The 16,416-nt window shown below is 41.0% G+C and overlaps 1 protein-coding gene across 1 annotated transcript in view; it reads left to right on the top strand.

Annotated features, from left to right (window-relative positions):
• The first annotated feature begins 331 nt into the window (after positions 1-331).
• LOC143818199 (fructose-1,6-bisphosphatase isozyme 2) overlaps positions 332-16,416 on the top strand; it is a 50,842-nt gene continuing 34,757 nt past the window's right edge. Inside the window, exons 1-3 of the mRNA XM_077299590.1 lie at positions 332-615; positions 6,454-6,616; positions 11,769-11,861. Coding sequence (XP_077155705.1) covers positions 446-615; positions 6,454-6,616; positions 11,769-11,861 — 426 coding nt within the window. The 5' untranslated portion in view covers positions 332-445. The remainder of the gene's footprint in view (positions 616-6,453; positions 6,617-11,768; positions 11,862-16,416) is intronic.

The following is a 16,416-nucleotide window of genomic DNA, read 5'->3' as shown; positions in this document are numbered from 1 at the left end:
TAGAGTTGGTGTACTTCTGAGTAAAAATAGGATAAGCATGCAACCGGATATATCAAAATAACATAAGACTAAAAAAATGCAATGATGTAAAGTTTCATTTTACACAAAATATACCCAAAAACTACCCACTCCTGGTTTTTGGTTTACAGATACTAATGTAAAATACTGGCCATGGCCTTATATTGCTAATTTCTGATAATTATACACAATATATGAGGTGGCTTATCCCTACCTAGCATGAAAATTCCACGTAGGCCATGCCTCGGCTCACAGACAGCCTGTGGGTGGCTGCTATGACATTTAATCCCACAGGGTCACGTGTTCCTGAAGACCAACTGGTGAAGTATTTTGAGTGTGGATATTTGGAGCAGCTGCAGGAAGGCAACAAGCACCATTTGAGTTTACCAATTTATTTTGTGGACAAAGCACGCTAATTTTCAGCAACATGTCGGACAGAAGCCCATTTGAAACAGACATGTTAACCCTTACTCGATTTGTCATGGAAAGGGGCAGACAAGCAAAGGGTACTGGAGAATTGACGCAACTTCTTAATTCCATGCTGACTGCTATAAAAGCCATTTCTTCTGCCGTGAGGAAAGCTGGCCTTGCTCAGATGTGAGTCTTTTCTAACTCGAAGTATGACCTTGTGTAACAACATGGGAATCTGTCTAAACTAAACTAAACTGCATTTGTAATTGTGATGTCGGCTCTTGTTATTTGCCATTTTGCTTCCAAGGACAGAATGCAACTAGAACAAATATATAAGTATATATGGGTATATCATCCAATGTAGGCTTTACAATGGAGAAAGGCTGGATTCACATACAGGGTTTAGGTCAGATTTTAATGTCATTTTTCATGTTCTCTTATATAGAAAAATGCTTGGTTGTTAACGGGAACCTGTCATCAGGCTGTTTTAGTTTTTTCTTTACCCCAAACTAATGCAATTTCTGTCTTGACACTGTAATGCATCCATACATTTAGGTTATTAATCAATGGTCAAAAACACAGAGAATTGACATAATTTTCTGAACCAAATCTGCAAATCAAAAATACTTAACGTGTGCCCGAGACTTCAGGTGCAATGTTGAATTTTTATGCAAATGAGCCGCAGTTGCAATGGGCAGGCTCTGCAGTCTTCCCTATCCAGCCGCTGGAGCGTTTCAGAGTAAAACATACCTGGCTGCAGTCGTGCAGCTATTGTCTGATTCCGGCGCTATGCACCCTTTGTGTGGCCAAGAGACACTGTGCAATGTTTCACTCCTAGATTTGGCACCACCACCCTCAGAATCCCGAAAATCTGTCCTACACATCTGTTATTGAAAGGTGTGGCTTCAGCCTCATCAATATGTTAGCAAAATCTATACATATGCATGAGACAATTTCAGAAATTTCTGCCATGTAAGGTCTCCTGCACATGATGGATTCTACCTTGCATCCATATCCTTTAATTGGAGCTTTCCTTATTTTCTATTGCTAATTCTCTTTGAATCCATGAGTGTATATATCATCGTGTGGCAGGATGTTTTATAAATATGATCTTAATCTATTTAGCCAATAAATTTCTGCAGTGTGTAAAGCCTCAGGGTATGTTCCCACGGTCAGTAAACGCTGCGGGTTGGTCGCTGCGTACTTGTGTAGCGTCCAACCCGCAGCGGCCAGATGTTACAGCATAAGGGATGAGATTTCAAGAAATCCCATGTCCACTGTGTATGCACAGATACCTGTGGAGACGGACATGTGGCGCGTCTTTCCAGACCGCAGCATGTCTATTAATCTTGCGGAGACGCTAGCCCCATGGCTAAGTGTTACCTCCCTTCAATAAAGCACAGCGACAGTAGGCCAAACAAGAAAAGGGGTTGGGTGGGTGGGGAAGATTCTTCAGGATCCTGTCAGAAATGCCAGTGATCTACTCTGTCAGGCATTAAGTACCAGCCTGACCCCCCTCCTTGTGGCAATCTCCATGTCCATTGGTCCATAAATTGCGGGAAAAGCTGTCTCCAGGTTAGTAAATTCTGCCCAGTAACCTGCACAGTCTTCTCCTGCCGTTTTCATTAACCCTTGCAGCTCAAAACAGAGAAATAACAGTAGTGAAAAAGACATATTAAAATAGCCTTTAAGTATAATGTCCTATAATTCCCATGCACCCCCTTTATCTTACAGGTCGGGGGCTAACAGAACCAGTGTTCATTTGTAAGGAAGACGATAGAGAGAGTTGGTTAGGTCGATTTTGTTCCTTGTGACACAAAACCCACTTTAGCTAATCAATAAAAACACCAAGACACAGTAATATTCTTTGGACTAAAAATTGGCCGTGAAGCTTTATTAAGAGTTACATAAATGATTTTAATAAATAACCGTAATATTATAAATAAATAAATAACACCAAATATTTCATCCACAAAAAATTGACACAATCCACTTAGCAGGGCTGGGCGATATTCCCACTAATAAAACTTCACAACAAAACATATACAATGAACATAAAAAGAGAAGGGTGGGCGAGTGCTTCACTCTTTTGCAGCTTCTGTAGAATAACCAGCAGCTCAGGTATTTCTAGAAACAATTCTTCCCGCTCTTTTTATTTAAACCAATGAAAATAGAGATAAAAGAACCACTGAAAAACTGGTTTAAACTGGAACAACCTGCTTGTGTCATAAACAGCTAAGGCTGGGTTCACACTGCGTTAGCAGCAGCCCGTTCAGCACATACGCCAACGGGCTGCTGTTAACGCAAGTGCCGACATCGCGCTAGCGCAGGTAGAGCATCTGCTAGCTCTATCTGGGCTAGCAGTGACGGACCCGGAAACGCTGCAGCCAGCGTCTCAGGGTCCGTCACTCAATGACGGCACATGGCTAGCGCACGCCCATTGTGGTCGTGCGCTAGCGATGCGTCAGACATTGCATTCAATGGCGGCGTTAACGGACTACGTTACACCGCGTTATGCCGCCATGTAACGTAGTCTGTCTAACGGACGCCAAGAACGCAATGTGAACCCAGCCTTACTGAAATTAACTCTTTGTAACATAGAGACCGCAAAAAGACCCATGGCAATAATAAAATGAAGGGTTCGTGTCACCATGAGACACCCATTTTAATTCTTATGGGGGAGCTTCCAATCGGCGATGAGCAGATGAGATAAGACTGGGCAGTACAGGGGCTTCTCAAAAAACTAGAATATTATCAAAAAGTTAATTTATTTCAGTTCTTCAATACAAAAAGTGAAACTCATATATTATATAGAGTCATTGCAAACAGAGTGATCTATTTCAAGTGTTTATTTCTGTTAATGTTGATGATTATGGCTTACAGCCAATGAAAACCCAAAAGTCATTATCTCAGTAAATTAGAATAATTAACCAAAAACACCTGCAAAGGCTTCCTAAGAGTTTAAAAGGGTATGGTTCCACAGTCAGTATTTGCTGCGGATTGGACGCTGTGTACAGCCGCAGCGTCCAATCTGCAGCAGCCAGATGTTACTGCATTTATGAAATTCCATCTCCACTATGCGTTCACATGCAGTGCATGTCTATTTATCTTGCGGAGATGCTCAGTCTCCACAAGATAAATTACTCAGTCTATGTATAGGATGCGGTGAATCACCATGCGTACAAAAGCCGGCAGCGCTTTGGACGGAGCTGCATCCAAAGCACTGCCAATTCGTTCCATGGAAACATACCCAAAAGGTCCCTTAGTCTGTTTCAGTAGGGTCCACAATAATGGGGAAGACTGCTGACTTGACACATGTCCAGAAGGCAGTCACTTACACACTCCACAAGGAGGGTAAGCCATAAGGAGTTGACTGCTGCTGGAGTTATTGCTTCAAGAGCCACCACACGTAGACATATCCAGGACATGGGCTACAAGTGTTGCATTCCTTGTTTCAAGCCACTCATGTACAATAGACAACCCCAGAAGCTTTTTACCTGGGCCAAGGAGAAAAAGAACTGGGCTGTTGCTCAGTGGTCCAAGGTGTTGTTTTCAGATGAAAGTAAATTTTGCATTTCATTCGGAAATCAAGATCCCGGAGTCTGGAGGAAGAGTGGAGAGGCGCACAATCCAAGCTTCTTGAGGTCTAGTGTGAAGTTTCCACAATCAGTGATGGTTTAGGGAGCCATGTCATCTGCTCGTGTAGGTCAACTGTGTTTTATCAAGACCAAAGTCAGCACAGCCGTCTACCAGTAAATTTTAGAGCACTTCATGCTTCCCTCTGCCGACAAACTTTTTGGAGATGGAAATTTTATTCTCCAGCAGGACTTGGCACCTGTCCACACTGCCAAAAGTACCAATACCTAGTTTAAAGACAACAGTATCACTGTGCTTGATTGGCCAGCCAACTCGCCTGATCTTAACCCCATAGAGAATCAAGAGGAAGATGAGAGACACCAGACCGGAGTTGATGATGAGAAGGTGAGACACGGATACCAACGGATATGTTATTCAGTTAACAAGTCAGGAGGACTAGTGTGGAAGTGGCAGACGAGGTGATGGATGATGAAGTCACTGACCCAACCTGGGAAGGTGCCGTGCAGACCGAGGACAGCAGCGCAAAGGGGTAGGCATCTGCAGCACCGCAACAGGCAGGAAGCGGCAGTGGGGTGGCTAGAGGGAGAAGGGGGACAATTGTTCCCCTGAGCAACCACACGCAGCAAGCTCCCTGGCTAAGCGTTAAGTGTTTCACAGCCTGGTGCTTTTTAGAAGACAGTGCAAATGATAAAAAAGAAACAAACTGTAATTTGCAACCTGTGCCATACCAAGATCAGCAGGGGCCTTTCCACTTGCAGTCTGACCACCAGGGCTAGACTGGCCATCTGGCAATTCTAGCAAATGCCAGAAGAGCCTGTCTGGTCGTGGGCTGCCTTGTCTGCTACGTTGTTAACAGTATGGATGTCTTGAGAACACCGTAGGCCACAGGTAGGCCACAGGTATCATTAGACATATTGGTCTTTGTAATAAATCTTGCTTTCCTCCATCCATTTTAATATTAGTAATATATCCTATCTGGTGCTTGAGGACAGTGACACCATGGGCCTGTGTGATTTCAAATGCCAGGGCTGAATTTCGGTCCCAGTCCATACCTACTGACCACCATCAGCATTCTCAGGCATATCTATGAACCCTCATCTGCCGGGATTTATAAATGTGGATGCTACAAACACATGTATCTACAGTGGGGAGAAAATAGGTATTTGATACACTGCCAATTTTGCAAGATTTCCCACCTACAAACAATAGAGAGGTCTGTAATTTTTCATTTTAGGTACACTTCAACTGTGAGAGACAGAATCTTACAATGTGATTTTCTGGATTTTTTTTATTTTTTTTTTAAGATTTTTACATAATTAGCATTTTATTGCAGGAAATAAGTATTTGATACAATAGAAAACTAGAACGGAATCTTTGTTACAGAAACCTTTGTTTGCAATTAGAGTTCAGACGTTTCCTGTAGTTCTTGACCAAGATTGCACACACTGCAGCAGGGATTTTGGCCCACTCCTCCATACAGATCTTCTCCAGATCTTTCAGGTTTTGGGGCTGTCACTGGGCAGCATTGAGTTTCAGCTCTCTCCAAAGATTTTCTATTGTGTTCAGGTCTGGAGACTGGCTAGGACATTGCAGTGTGTAGAGTAGGAGGGCTTCTTAAAGAAAAACGAACAGGTCTGTGAGAGCCAGAATTCTTGCTGGTTGGTAGGTGATCAAATAATTATTTCAAGCAATAAAATGCAAACTAACCCCTTCACCACTTTGAGCTTTTTCGTTTTTTGAGTTTCCGTTTTTTGCTCCCTTTCTTCCCAAAGCCATAACTTTATTTTTCCATAAATATGTCCATGTGAGGGCTTGTTTTTTGCGGGACGAGTTGTACTTTTGAACGACACCATTGGTTTTGCCATATAGTGTACTGGAAAACGGGAATAAAAATTCAATGTGCAATGAAATTGCATAAAAAGTGCAATTCCAATAACAAAGTTATGGCTCTGGGAAGACAGGGATCAAACACTGCTTAACCCCTTGACCACCTTGGGTTTTTCCATCAGCTGTGATCCCGTGCTGTAATATCTGTATACTTTTTATCACTTTCTGTCCAGTAGATGTGGTATGAGCAGTCAATGCTCCAGACACAGCCATTACACAGTACACAGCAGGGGCACATTTATAAGATTATCTCAGCACAGGAACATTTTATTTAATCACATCCAATTGTGGAAATTATTATTATTCCAAGATCTATTGATTAAAATGAAGTTTTGTTCGTGGGAAAAACCTCTTTTAAGATTTGTTATTTTTGACCTTTGTAATATCCTCCTAATACGTAGATGAGGGAATCGCATCACAGATTTTCTACCTAATCCCAGAAAATTCAAGTTCTGTCTCTGCCTTTTTTGTATAAATGTATTTTTAAGACCAGGTTTTAATATCTTCTCTCTGCCATGCTTGATCTTCTGTCACGTTCAGGTTTGGGATTGCTGGAAGTGTAAATGTAACTGGCGATGAAGTGAAGAAATTGGATGTTCTGTCTAATGATCTTGTGATTAACATGCTGAAATCCTCATATTCCACGTGTGCTATGGTTTCTGAGGAAAACAAGGAAATCATCATTACGCCAAAGGATATGAGGGTCAGTAATCATGGTATTGTGATGTGCAGTGACTATTTTCAGCATAAGATGTGTGTGAATGTATAAATATTCAGTACATGCATATATGTACAGGTGTTGGCTGTGGACAGTTCAATTTCATTTTCTAAAGCTATGTTATCATAGCATTGATCCTACATTCAGTGGCTGTTTTGGGAACTTATGTCCAAACCCACCAAAACGGGATTTGGGTGTATGTGCTGATGGTGCCATTAACTGTAATGCGGACAGTCACTATTTGCTCTTTTGTATATTATTTCCGGCCATATATGGCCACAAGACTCAGTAGACTGGGGTTAATGGCTTCACTTTTCTGTTCTGTAATATATCTTCAGTGCTTATTTAGTCTGCACACTCTGGCTGCCAGGATATGTGGACCCTGATGACCTCTTCACAGATCCTTCTGCACGTCTACGTTGTTGCCTGCTTATGATTGGTCATCGCCTTACAGGAGGCATAAGTGCAGGGCATCAGTGACCACTAACACCCGTTTGACCTTAACAAAAGGTAACTCATTAGGTGCCAGATATTTGATTGCTAATATCTCTGCACTGGAGCGGATAAATGATTAAAAAAAAACAACAACTTTTTATAACTCTCTGCAGCCACTATTACATCCTGTGTGCAGTTCAACATGAAATATTTGGTGAAAATTTGGTTCTCTTAACTGTTTGTGAATCTCCAGGGAAATATATAAAACATTTTTTCTCATTTACTTTATCCTTTGCTTGTACTTTAAAATAGGATGACAGTATAATAATACATACTACACACATATACCGTATATAATGTGTATGTTATGTTTTTTGTCACCTTTTTTTTCTTAAAGGGTGGTTTGAAGTTCAAATTAATTTTCCTCCTAAATCCCTACCTATTTAATGCAAAAACCTAAACTATTTTTTCGTTTCCATAATTTTTTTTAGGGCAAATTTTACAATATCAAGGTAGGGTAAAAGGTTATATGCAACAATATCACATGAGTTGAAATTCAACATACAGTTGTGCTCAAAAGTTTACATACCCTGGCAGAATCTTTGCTTTCTTGGCCTTTTTTTCAGAGAATATGAATGATAACACCAAAACTTTTTCTCCACTATAATAAGTGTCAAAAGACAGATCAATATTTCAGAATCTGGGACAATATCCATTTATCTACTACTTAATATATAGAAATAACTACAATGTACTTGTATAATGCATAAAGTGCATTTTATAGTGTAGAGATGAACTTGTATAAAGTGCAAACAGATATATATAGATATATACAGTGTGTATATATATATATATATATATATATATATATATATATATATATAGTTATAGGAGACCGGCATAATAGTCTGTGAAAGCAAGGTTCTATGCATGTAAATGTTTCTCCTAGTGAAGCTACCAGCACAAACAAATATAAGAGCATCAGTAAGCAAATGATTCCATACCAGAATACCCAACAAAATAAACGTGAGACAGTAGGGGCATCGCCACTACCACTGCGGCTTCATCAGGGGCAGGTGTCGCATTGTTGTGTGCGGCTTCATCAGGGGCAGATATTCCAGTGTTGTGTGTGGCTTTTTTAGGAGAAGATGTCACAGTGTTGTGTGTGGCTTCAGGGGCAGATGTTAGTGCTGTTTGTGGCTTCAGGGAAGATGTTAGTGTTGTATGCGGCTTCATCAGGGTCAGATGTCGCATTGTTGTGTGCGGCTTCATCAGGGGCAGATATTCCAGTGTTGTGTGTGGCTTTTTTAGGAGAAGATGTCACAGTGTTGTGTGTGGCTTCAGGGGAAGATGTTAGTGCTGTTTGTGGTTTCAGGGAAGATGTTAGTGTTGTATGCGGCTTCATCAGGGTCAGATGTCGCATTGTTGTGTGCGGCTTCATCAGGGGCAGATTTTGCAGTGTTGAGTGTGGCTTTTTTAGGAGATGTCGCTGTGTTGTGTGTGGCTTCAGGGGCAGATGTTAGTGTTGTGTGCGGCTTCATCAGTAGAAGATGTCGCAGTGTTGCTTGTGGCTTCATCGGGGAAGATGTTGCAGTATTGTGTGCGGCTTACTCACTTTAAATATCATTACTCATTACCTGAAATAAAAATCAGCTGACGGCAGCCATTCCCGATCTCGCACACACACTGCTCAGTCAAAACACGTGCAAGGAACTGGAATTTGCATAACGGAACCTACAATAATGAGGATAGCGCATGCATTCCGGCTTCAAAGAAATGGTGCCAGCCAATCATAAATACGCAATTACTCAGTGTTTTTGTATTATGGCCATGTTTGACCTTTTTAAATCTTTTCACCTGTAGCCATGTTTAATAAAATATATTTTTGGTGATCACCTTGGTATACATACTTCTATTTTTTTTTTCTTACATGCAACTTGTAAAAGGTTTGGTATGTTATGGTATATCCCAGTGAGTGGTGCCCTCCACCAAACTTGGTGTCTGTCTTGGTGCACAGTGCACAGCGCAGGGAAGTGTAAGAAGGAAGAAAAGAAAAAAAAAGTAGTGTAGTTAGGAAATTTTTTATTCAAGTGCATTAGAAAATAGTTTAGATTATGGCATTAAGTACATAGGGATTTAGGAGGAAAATTAATTCGGACCACCACTTTAATGATAATATCCTGGAAAGCTGCTTTATATAAGGATATATGGATACTGTATTTATGTCTAACAAACATGGTAGTAGATGTCACATTGCCTACACCCATCAAGCAGGTTTCAATAGATGCTTTTACAAGTAGAGTTTAACACATTGAATAGTTGAGTGCACATACAACAGTCAAAAAAGTAAATACAAAATAAAATATATATATATATATGTGCATATATATATATATATATATATATATATATATATATATATATATATACTGTATATATATAATGTGTGTGTTTGTTTTTCCTTCTTTTTACACTGAGACACACATCTTACTGTGAGATGGGTATTTCTAACTGTTGAATTGTTTTCCAATGCACGTAATTCGTTTGTTCTGTAATTTCTGAGCAAATAACCAAGGACATCAGAGGAAGAAGCTGGGTTGTTATGAATCATTTACTTTGACATCATTGCAGTTACACGCTGCATAAAGAGCAAGCACAATACTTTCTACAAATAAAGCAAAGTACACCTTTCCAGGCTTTATTCATTACTCGACTTTTTGGTTAATGATTTGTGTTTGTACTAAAATTGAAATAGCTTTGAGTAATTATCTACAAGAACATTGTTGGCTTATCACGATGACAGTCGGAAAGGCGTGCTTAGTGTCATGTAAATACACTATGAAATCATAAGGTTTAGATCTATGGGCATTTATTTTATAGTAATTTATAGGAATAAGATAAAATTGTAAAATCTAGTAATACAAAATGGAGATCCACAGCTCTTTATAAAATTATAGATTTCTGTGTCTGATGTTGAAAGTTAAAGAGAATCTGTCCCAGGCTTTTGTGCATGATGTAGTGATAGAGACCCTGATTCCAGCGATGTGTCACTTACTGGGCTGCTTGCTGTTTTTTTTATGAAATCACTGCTTTATGAGTGACATATTATCACTACAGGACTAGTAAACTTGTTTCCATATAGTCCCCCATATTCATGAGCTCCGTGTAATCCTGACCTCCCCAGTGATTGGCAGCTTTCTGACAATTTACAGTTTACACACAAATCTGACAATCAGTGGCATTATTCAGAGAATAGATCTGTAGCAGAAAAAAACGGGGATTATATTAATACTGCAGCAACCAGTAAAGTTAGTGATACTGTACATTGCTGGAATCAAGGTCTCTGCCTCTACATTATGCTGCTCTGGTATATGGGGTAGCAAAAACCTGATGATAGATTCCCTGTAGGCCAGTCTCACACGTCCAGATAATTCCGGTACCGGAAAAATCGGTACCGGAGTTATCCGTGTCCGTGAGCTCACGTGGCACATCAGTGTGGCACACGTGCCGCAGCCGTGTGCCGACTGAGTACCACACGGACCAAGCAGGAGACAGCGCTACAGTAAGCGCTGTCCCCTGCGTGTGGTGCTGAAGCCGCCATTCATCCCTTCTCCCCAGCAGCGTTCGCTGGAGAGAAGGAATGAAAAATCAAGGTTTTTTTTATTTTTTTGTGTTTAAAATAAAGTTCCCGGTCAGCTCCCGCCTCCCACCCCCTGTGCGCCCGCCGGCTGGCATTAAAATACTCACCCAGCTCCCGTGATGCTTCCTCTCAGCGTCGCAGCTTGTCCTGTATGAGCGGTCACGTGGTGCCGCTCATTACAGAGATGAATATGCAGCTCCACCCCTATGGGAGATGGCTGTCTCCTGCACTGTCTGTGTGCCGCCCGTGTGCCGACTGAGGACCACACGCATCCGTGTGCGGTACGTGTTTACACGGACCCATTTACTTTAATGGGTCCGTGTGATCCGTGCGCTCCCACGAACACTGACATGTCTCCGTGTTTTTCAAACGGACACACGGTCCATGAAAACACGCTGGCATCTGCAGAGACACATTGATTTTAATGTGTCTACGTGAGTCAGTGTCTCTGGTATGTGAGAAAACTGTCACCACACGTACTGGAGCCACTGACGTGAAACCGGCCTTAATTTAAATGTACTGGTATGTCATATTTTAATTTACCAACAGGTGGCGCTGCTGCGTAACATGACTAATGTACTCTGAAGGAGTCTTTCAACTACAATCAGTAATGACATAATGAGAATAAAACCGCCATAACCAGTTTTTTGGTCGTATCTACCCGAAAATTGTATTAATTAAAAGGACTAAAAAAATAAGCTATCACTTAGCACTTTATCCCAAAAATTGAAAGCTTTATTTCATGTCTCAGAAATTGACGACACAATCAAATGGGGGTTTTTTTTGACCACTTATATGACTGGTACGTGCGGAATCGTACTGACCTGGAGAATCCTATTGCCTGGTCAGTTTTACCATATAGTTAACATGGTGAATTTAAAAAAAATAAATAAAATAAATTGTTAAATTGCACTTGGAATTTTGTTTCCACTGCATTACATGATAGATTCCGGTTTAACACGATTTTATTTATCTTGTTATATTTTCCCAGCTCCAGTGATGCATCTGTACCTATATTTTGTCCAAGAAATGACAATCTATTAATATTATTGCTTCTTTCAGGGTAAATATGTTGTGTGTTTTGATCCTCTTGATGGTTCTTCCAACATAGACTGCTTAGCTTCGATTGGAACAATATTCGCTATTTACCGAAAGGTGAGCTTATGTATTAGCTTAAGGTGATTGGACTTTGGCTATTATTCTGTTTTCATTGCACTGTGGGAAAGAGGACAATGTCTAGCTTAATAGCATAAGACCCACTGAGAGATAATAAGTATGAATGCTCGCATGGAATAGTTCATGTCCCTAGATGACATACTTTGAAGCCCTTATTTTGTGCAGCAGCGAATGTAGATTTTCCTGGACCTGAAATTCCGTTTGGTGCCCCCTCCTATATATGGCTTAAGCGATTTAAGTATTCGTTTATGACGGCTCATATGTGTTTTGCACACTAAGGCCACGTTCACACATTCAGTATTTGGTCAGTGTTTTACATCACTGTTTTTCACTATTAGGGTATGTTTCCACTGTCAGGAAGGCCGGCGGTATCGCCGCAGCGGCGAAGCCGCTCGGCGCTAAGCCCCGCCCCCTTTCTGGGACGCGATCATGCCGGATGTGTTAACTCTTCACATCCGGGATGATCGCTCTCTCCCATAGCGCCCTGTGATATGCCTTGTGGGGACGCTGCGTCCCCGCAAGGTGTACGGACATGCTGCGATCTGAAAAGACGCGCAGCTTGTCCGTAGTCGCAGGGCCGCCGCTTGCGGGTTTCCACGCATAGTGGAGACGGGATTTCATAAAATCCCCTCCACTATGCTGGAACATCTGGACGCTGCTTGTTTGACGCTGCAGCTCTGCGCAGCGTCAAACAAGCAGCGTTTCCTGACCGTGGAAACATACCCTTATTGGCACCCCTTCATATTTTTCATAGACTGTACAATATCTTCAGAAATAAAATGGAAATGTACCATAGTTATATCCTCAGTATTTTTTTTATTCGTGGTCCAAAGCAATACAACAATAAAACATTGTTTTTCAACTTACATGTTGCAATTTCAAAGAAGAAACAGCATGTGCATCAATAAAGGAGGCCATGAATAATACTTGGTTGCACACCCTTTGGCATTGGTTACAGCCTCCAAACATTTCTTGTAGCCATCTATAAGCTTCTTGCACTTCTCAGCTGGTATTTCCTCCCACTCTTCCTTTGCAGTTTGTTCAAGCTCTTGAGTGTTTGCAGGGTTCTTTTCCCCAGTGGCAGATTTCAGCTCATCCCAAAGATTTTCAATGGGCTTGAGGTCAGGACTCATTGCTGGCCATTTTAAAACAGTCCATTTTTTCTTTTTCAACCAATCCTGTGTACTTTGGGTTGTGTGCATTGGGTCATTGTCTTGCTGGAGGACCCATGATCTTCGACTCAAACCAAGTTTTCTTACACTGGGTAGGATATTTCGCTCTAAAATCTTTTGATAATTCTGATTTCTGATTCCTGTGATATGGACAAGGCCTCCAGTATCAAACACAGAAAAGCAACCCCATAGCATTATGGATCCTCCACCATGCTTAACTGTTGGCAGGGTGTTTTTTTTCCTTATATGCTTCATTGTGACATGTGTAAACAAACTGTTGTTTTGCATTGCCAAAAAGCTCTATTTTTGTTTTGTCTGTCCAAAGAACATTTGCCCAGAAGGACTGTGGTTTGTCAAAGTACTCTTTTGGCAAAGATCAATCATTCCTTTTTATGTCTTTTCTTCAGCATTGGTTTCTTTCTTGGCCTTCACACATAAAGCTCAGCTTGATTTAGTGTGTGGCGTATAGTACTTATTGAAACCATGACCCAAGACTGTTCCAGGTTGGACTTCAAGTGTTTGGATGTTTGACATAGTGTTTTTTCCATAATTCACACCAACCTTTGAACACATCTCTTGTCAATTTTCCTCTTTCCCTCATGTCCAGGAAGGTTCTTGATGATACCATGCTTGTTAGACTTCTTAATAACATGGCGCACTGTTGAAACTGGGATACCAAGGCATTTGGAGATGGCCTTATACCCTTTGGAAGTCTTGTGTTTGATAATAATAGCAGTTCTGTTGTCCTCAGACAGCTCCTTTTGTCTTCACCATTGTGACAAAGGAACAGGGCCTACCATGTGGCTTTTTAAAACATTGAAGTTATCATTCATTTGCTATATGGTGTGATTTACCACAGGCGAATCAAAATGTGTTTCCATACTAATTTAATGTAAAGGATGCCAATACCAGTGTCGCAGCAAGCTTTAGGTTTTCCTATTTTCCGTTCCATTGTTTTTTCTTTTAACCCCTTTCTGACCTCGGACGGGATAGTACATCCGAGGTCAGATACCCCGCTTTGATGCAGGGCTCTGGCGGTGAGCCCACATCAAAGCTGGGACATGTCAGCTGTTTTGAATAGCTGACATGTGCCCGCAATAGCGGCGGGTGAAATCGCGATTCACCCGCCGCTATTAACTAATTAAATGCCGCTGTCAAACGCTGACAGCGGCATTTAACCAGCGCTTCCGGCCGGGCAGCCGGAAATGAGCGCATCGCCGACCCCCATCACATGATCGGGGGTCAGCGATGCTTCTGCAGAGTAACCATAGAGGTCCTTGAGACTTCTATGGTTACTGATCCCCGGTAGCTGTGAGCGCCACCCTGTGGTCGGCGCTCATACCACACCTGCATTTCTGCTGCATAGCAGCGATCTGATGATCGCTGCTATGTAGCAGAGCCGATCGCGTTGTGCCAGCTTCTAGCCTCCCATGGAGGCTATTGAAGCATGGCAAAAGTAAAAAAAAAAGTTAAAAAAATGTGAAAAAAATAAAAAAAATATAAAAGTTTAAATCACCCCCTTTCGCCCCATTCAAAATAAATCAATAAAAAAAAAATCAAACCTACACATATTTGGTATCGCTGCGTTCAGAATCGCCCGATCTATCAATAAAAAAATGCATTAACCTGATCGCTAAACAGCGTAGCGAGAAAAAAATATGAAACGCCAGAATTACGTTTTTTTGGTCACCGCGACATTGCATTAAAGTGCAATAACGGGCGATCAAAAGAACGTATCTGCATCAAAATGGTATCATTAAGAACGCCAGCTCGGCACGCAAAAAATAAGCCCTCAACCGACCCCAGATCATGAAAAATGGAGACGCTACGGGTATCGGAAAATGGCACAATTTTTTATTTATTTTTTTTAGCAAAGTTTGGAATTTTTTTTCACCACTTAGATAAAAAATAACCTAGTCATGTTAGGTGTCTATGAACTCGTACTGACCTGGAGAATCATAATGGCAGGATAGTTTTAGCATTTAGTGAACCTAGCAAAAAAGCCAAACAAAAAACAAGTGTGGGATTGCACTTTATTTGCAATTTCACCGCACTTGGAATTTTTTTCCCATTTTCTAGTACACGACATGCTAAAACCAATGATGTCTTTCAAAAGTACAACTTGTTTCGCAAAAAATAAGCTCTCACATGGCCATATTGACGGAAAAATAAAAAAGTTATGGCTCTGGGAAGGAGGGGAGCAAAAACGAACACGGAAAAACGGAAAATCCCAAGGTCATGAAGGGGTTAAATTATTGTTCATCATTTGCTCTTTTGGATCTAACACGAATGCCCTATACAAAAAAAAACTGTTACACTTGATTCTTTTTTTTTTCAGGAGATATTCCACATCATGTACTTAAACTTTATGGGTGTCAATAACAATGAGCAGGACTGTAAGCGAAAACAAGGAATGGGTGAAAATGCAGAATTGGTGCGCTTGTTTCTATAATACTTTTACTATGATTGCTCAGCTCCAGAATTAGCCTTGCAAATACTGACTAAATAATGAACGTGTGAACGTGGCCTTAGACAAATGCCGATTAACTGTTCTTCCTTATTCTCTCAATGTTCCGTAAAATACATCATTCCCAAGAAGACTCATGGCTGTACTAGCTCAAAAGGGTGCTTCTACTCAATACTGAGCAAAGGGTCTGAATACTTATGACCATGTGATATTTCAGTTTTTCTTTTTTATTAAATTTGCAAAAGTTACTACATTTCTGTTTTTTTCAGTCCAGATGGGGTGCAGAGTGTACATTAATGAGAAAAAAATGAACTTTTTTAAATTTAGCAAATGGCTACAATGAAACAAAGAGTGAAAAATTTAAAGGGGTCTGAATACTTTCTATACCCACTGAAAGACAACTGAACTCTTTATGACTCCAATGTGCTGCTCCACTATAGAGAACTAATATTTTGAAGCTCAGTTTGGAAGTACATTGGGGATTGATGATGCACCTACAACTTCTCAGCCTCCACACTGTTTGCCGAACAAGCAGCACCCTCCCCTGGCTAAGTGACAGCTCAGCGGCCCATGTATCAGAGCCAATGACATGCCAATCAGCCAGGGGAGGGTGCTGCTGGTCCTGATTATACAGTGGAAACTGAAAACTTGGAAGTGCATCGTCACGCCCTTCTGCACTTCCAGACACGACTCCAAAAATTGCAATTTCTGCCTTCTAGAGAAGCAATTTGTGGTCATAACGGCATTGACTGGTTAATGTTTAGCCCTTTAAAAGAATCATATAAACAGCTTGTGGGTAAAAGTTGCTGTCAGGTTCCCTTTTACATATCTTCAGACGTATTCTGTATTTCTCTGTCTTTACTTCAGTGGTATTGTACATGAAGGTAGTGCTCAT

This window comes from Ranitomeya variabilis, chromosome 1, assembly GCF_051348905.1.
Source record: "Ranitomeya variabilis isolate aRanVar5 chromosome 1, aRanVar5.hap1, whole genome shotgun sequence".
In the NCBI taxonomy this organism is placed as follows: domain Eukaryota; kingdom Metazoa; phylum Chordata; class Amphibia; order Anura; family Dendrobatidae; genus Ranitomeya; species Ranitomeya variabilis.
This window is presented reverse-complemented; position numbering and strand designations above follow the sequence as displayed.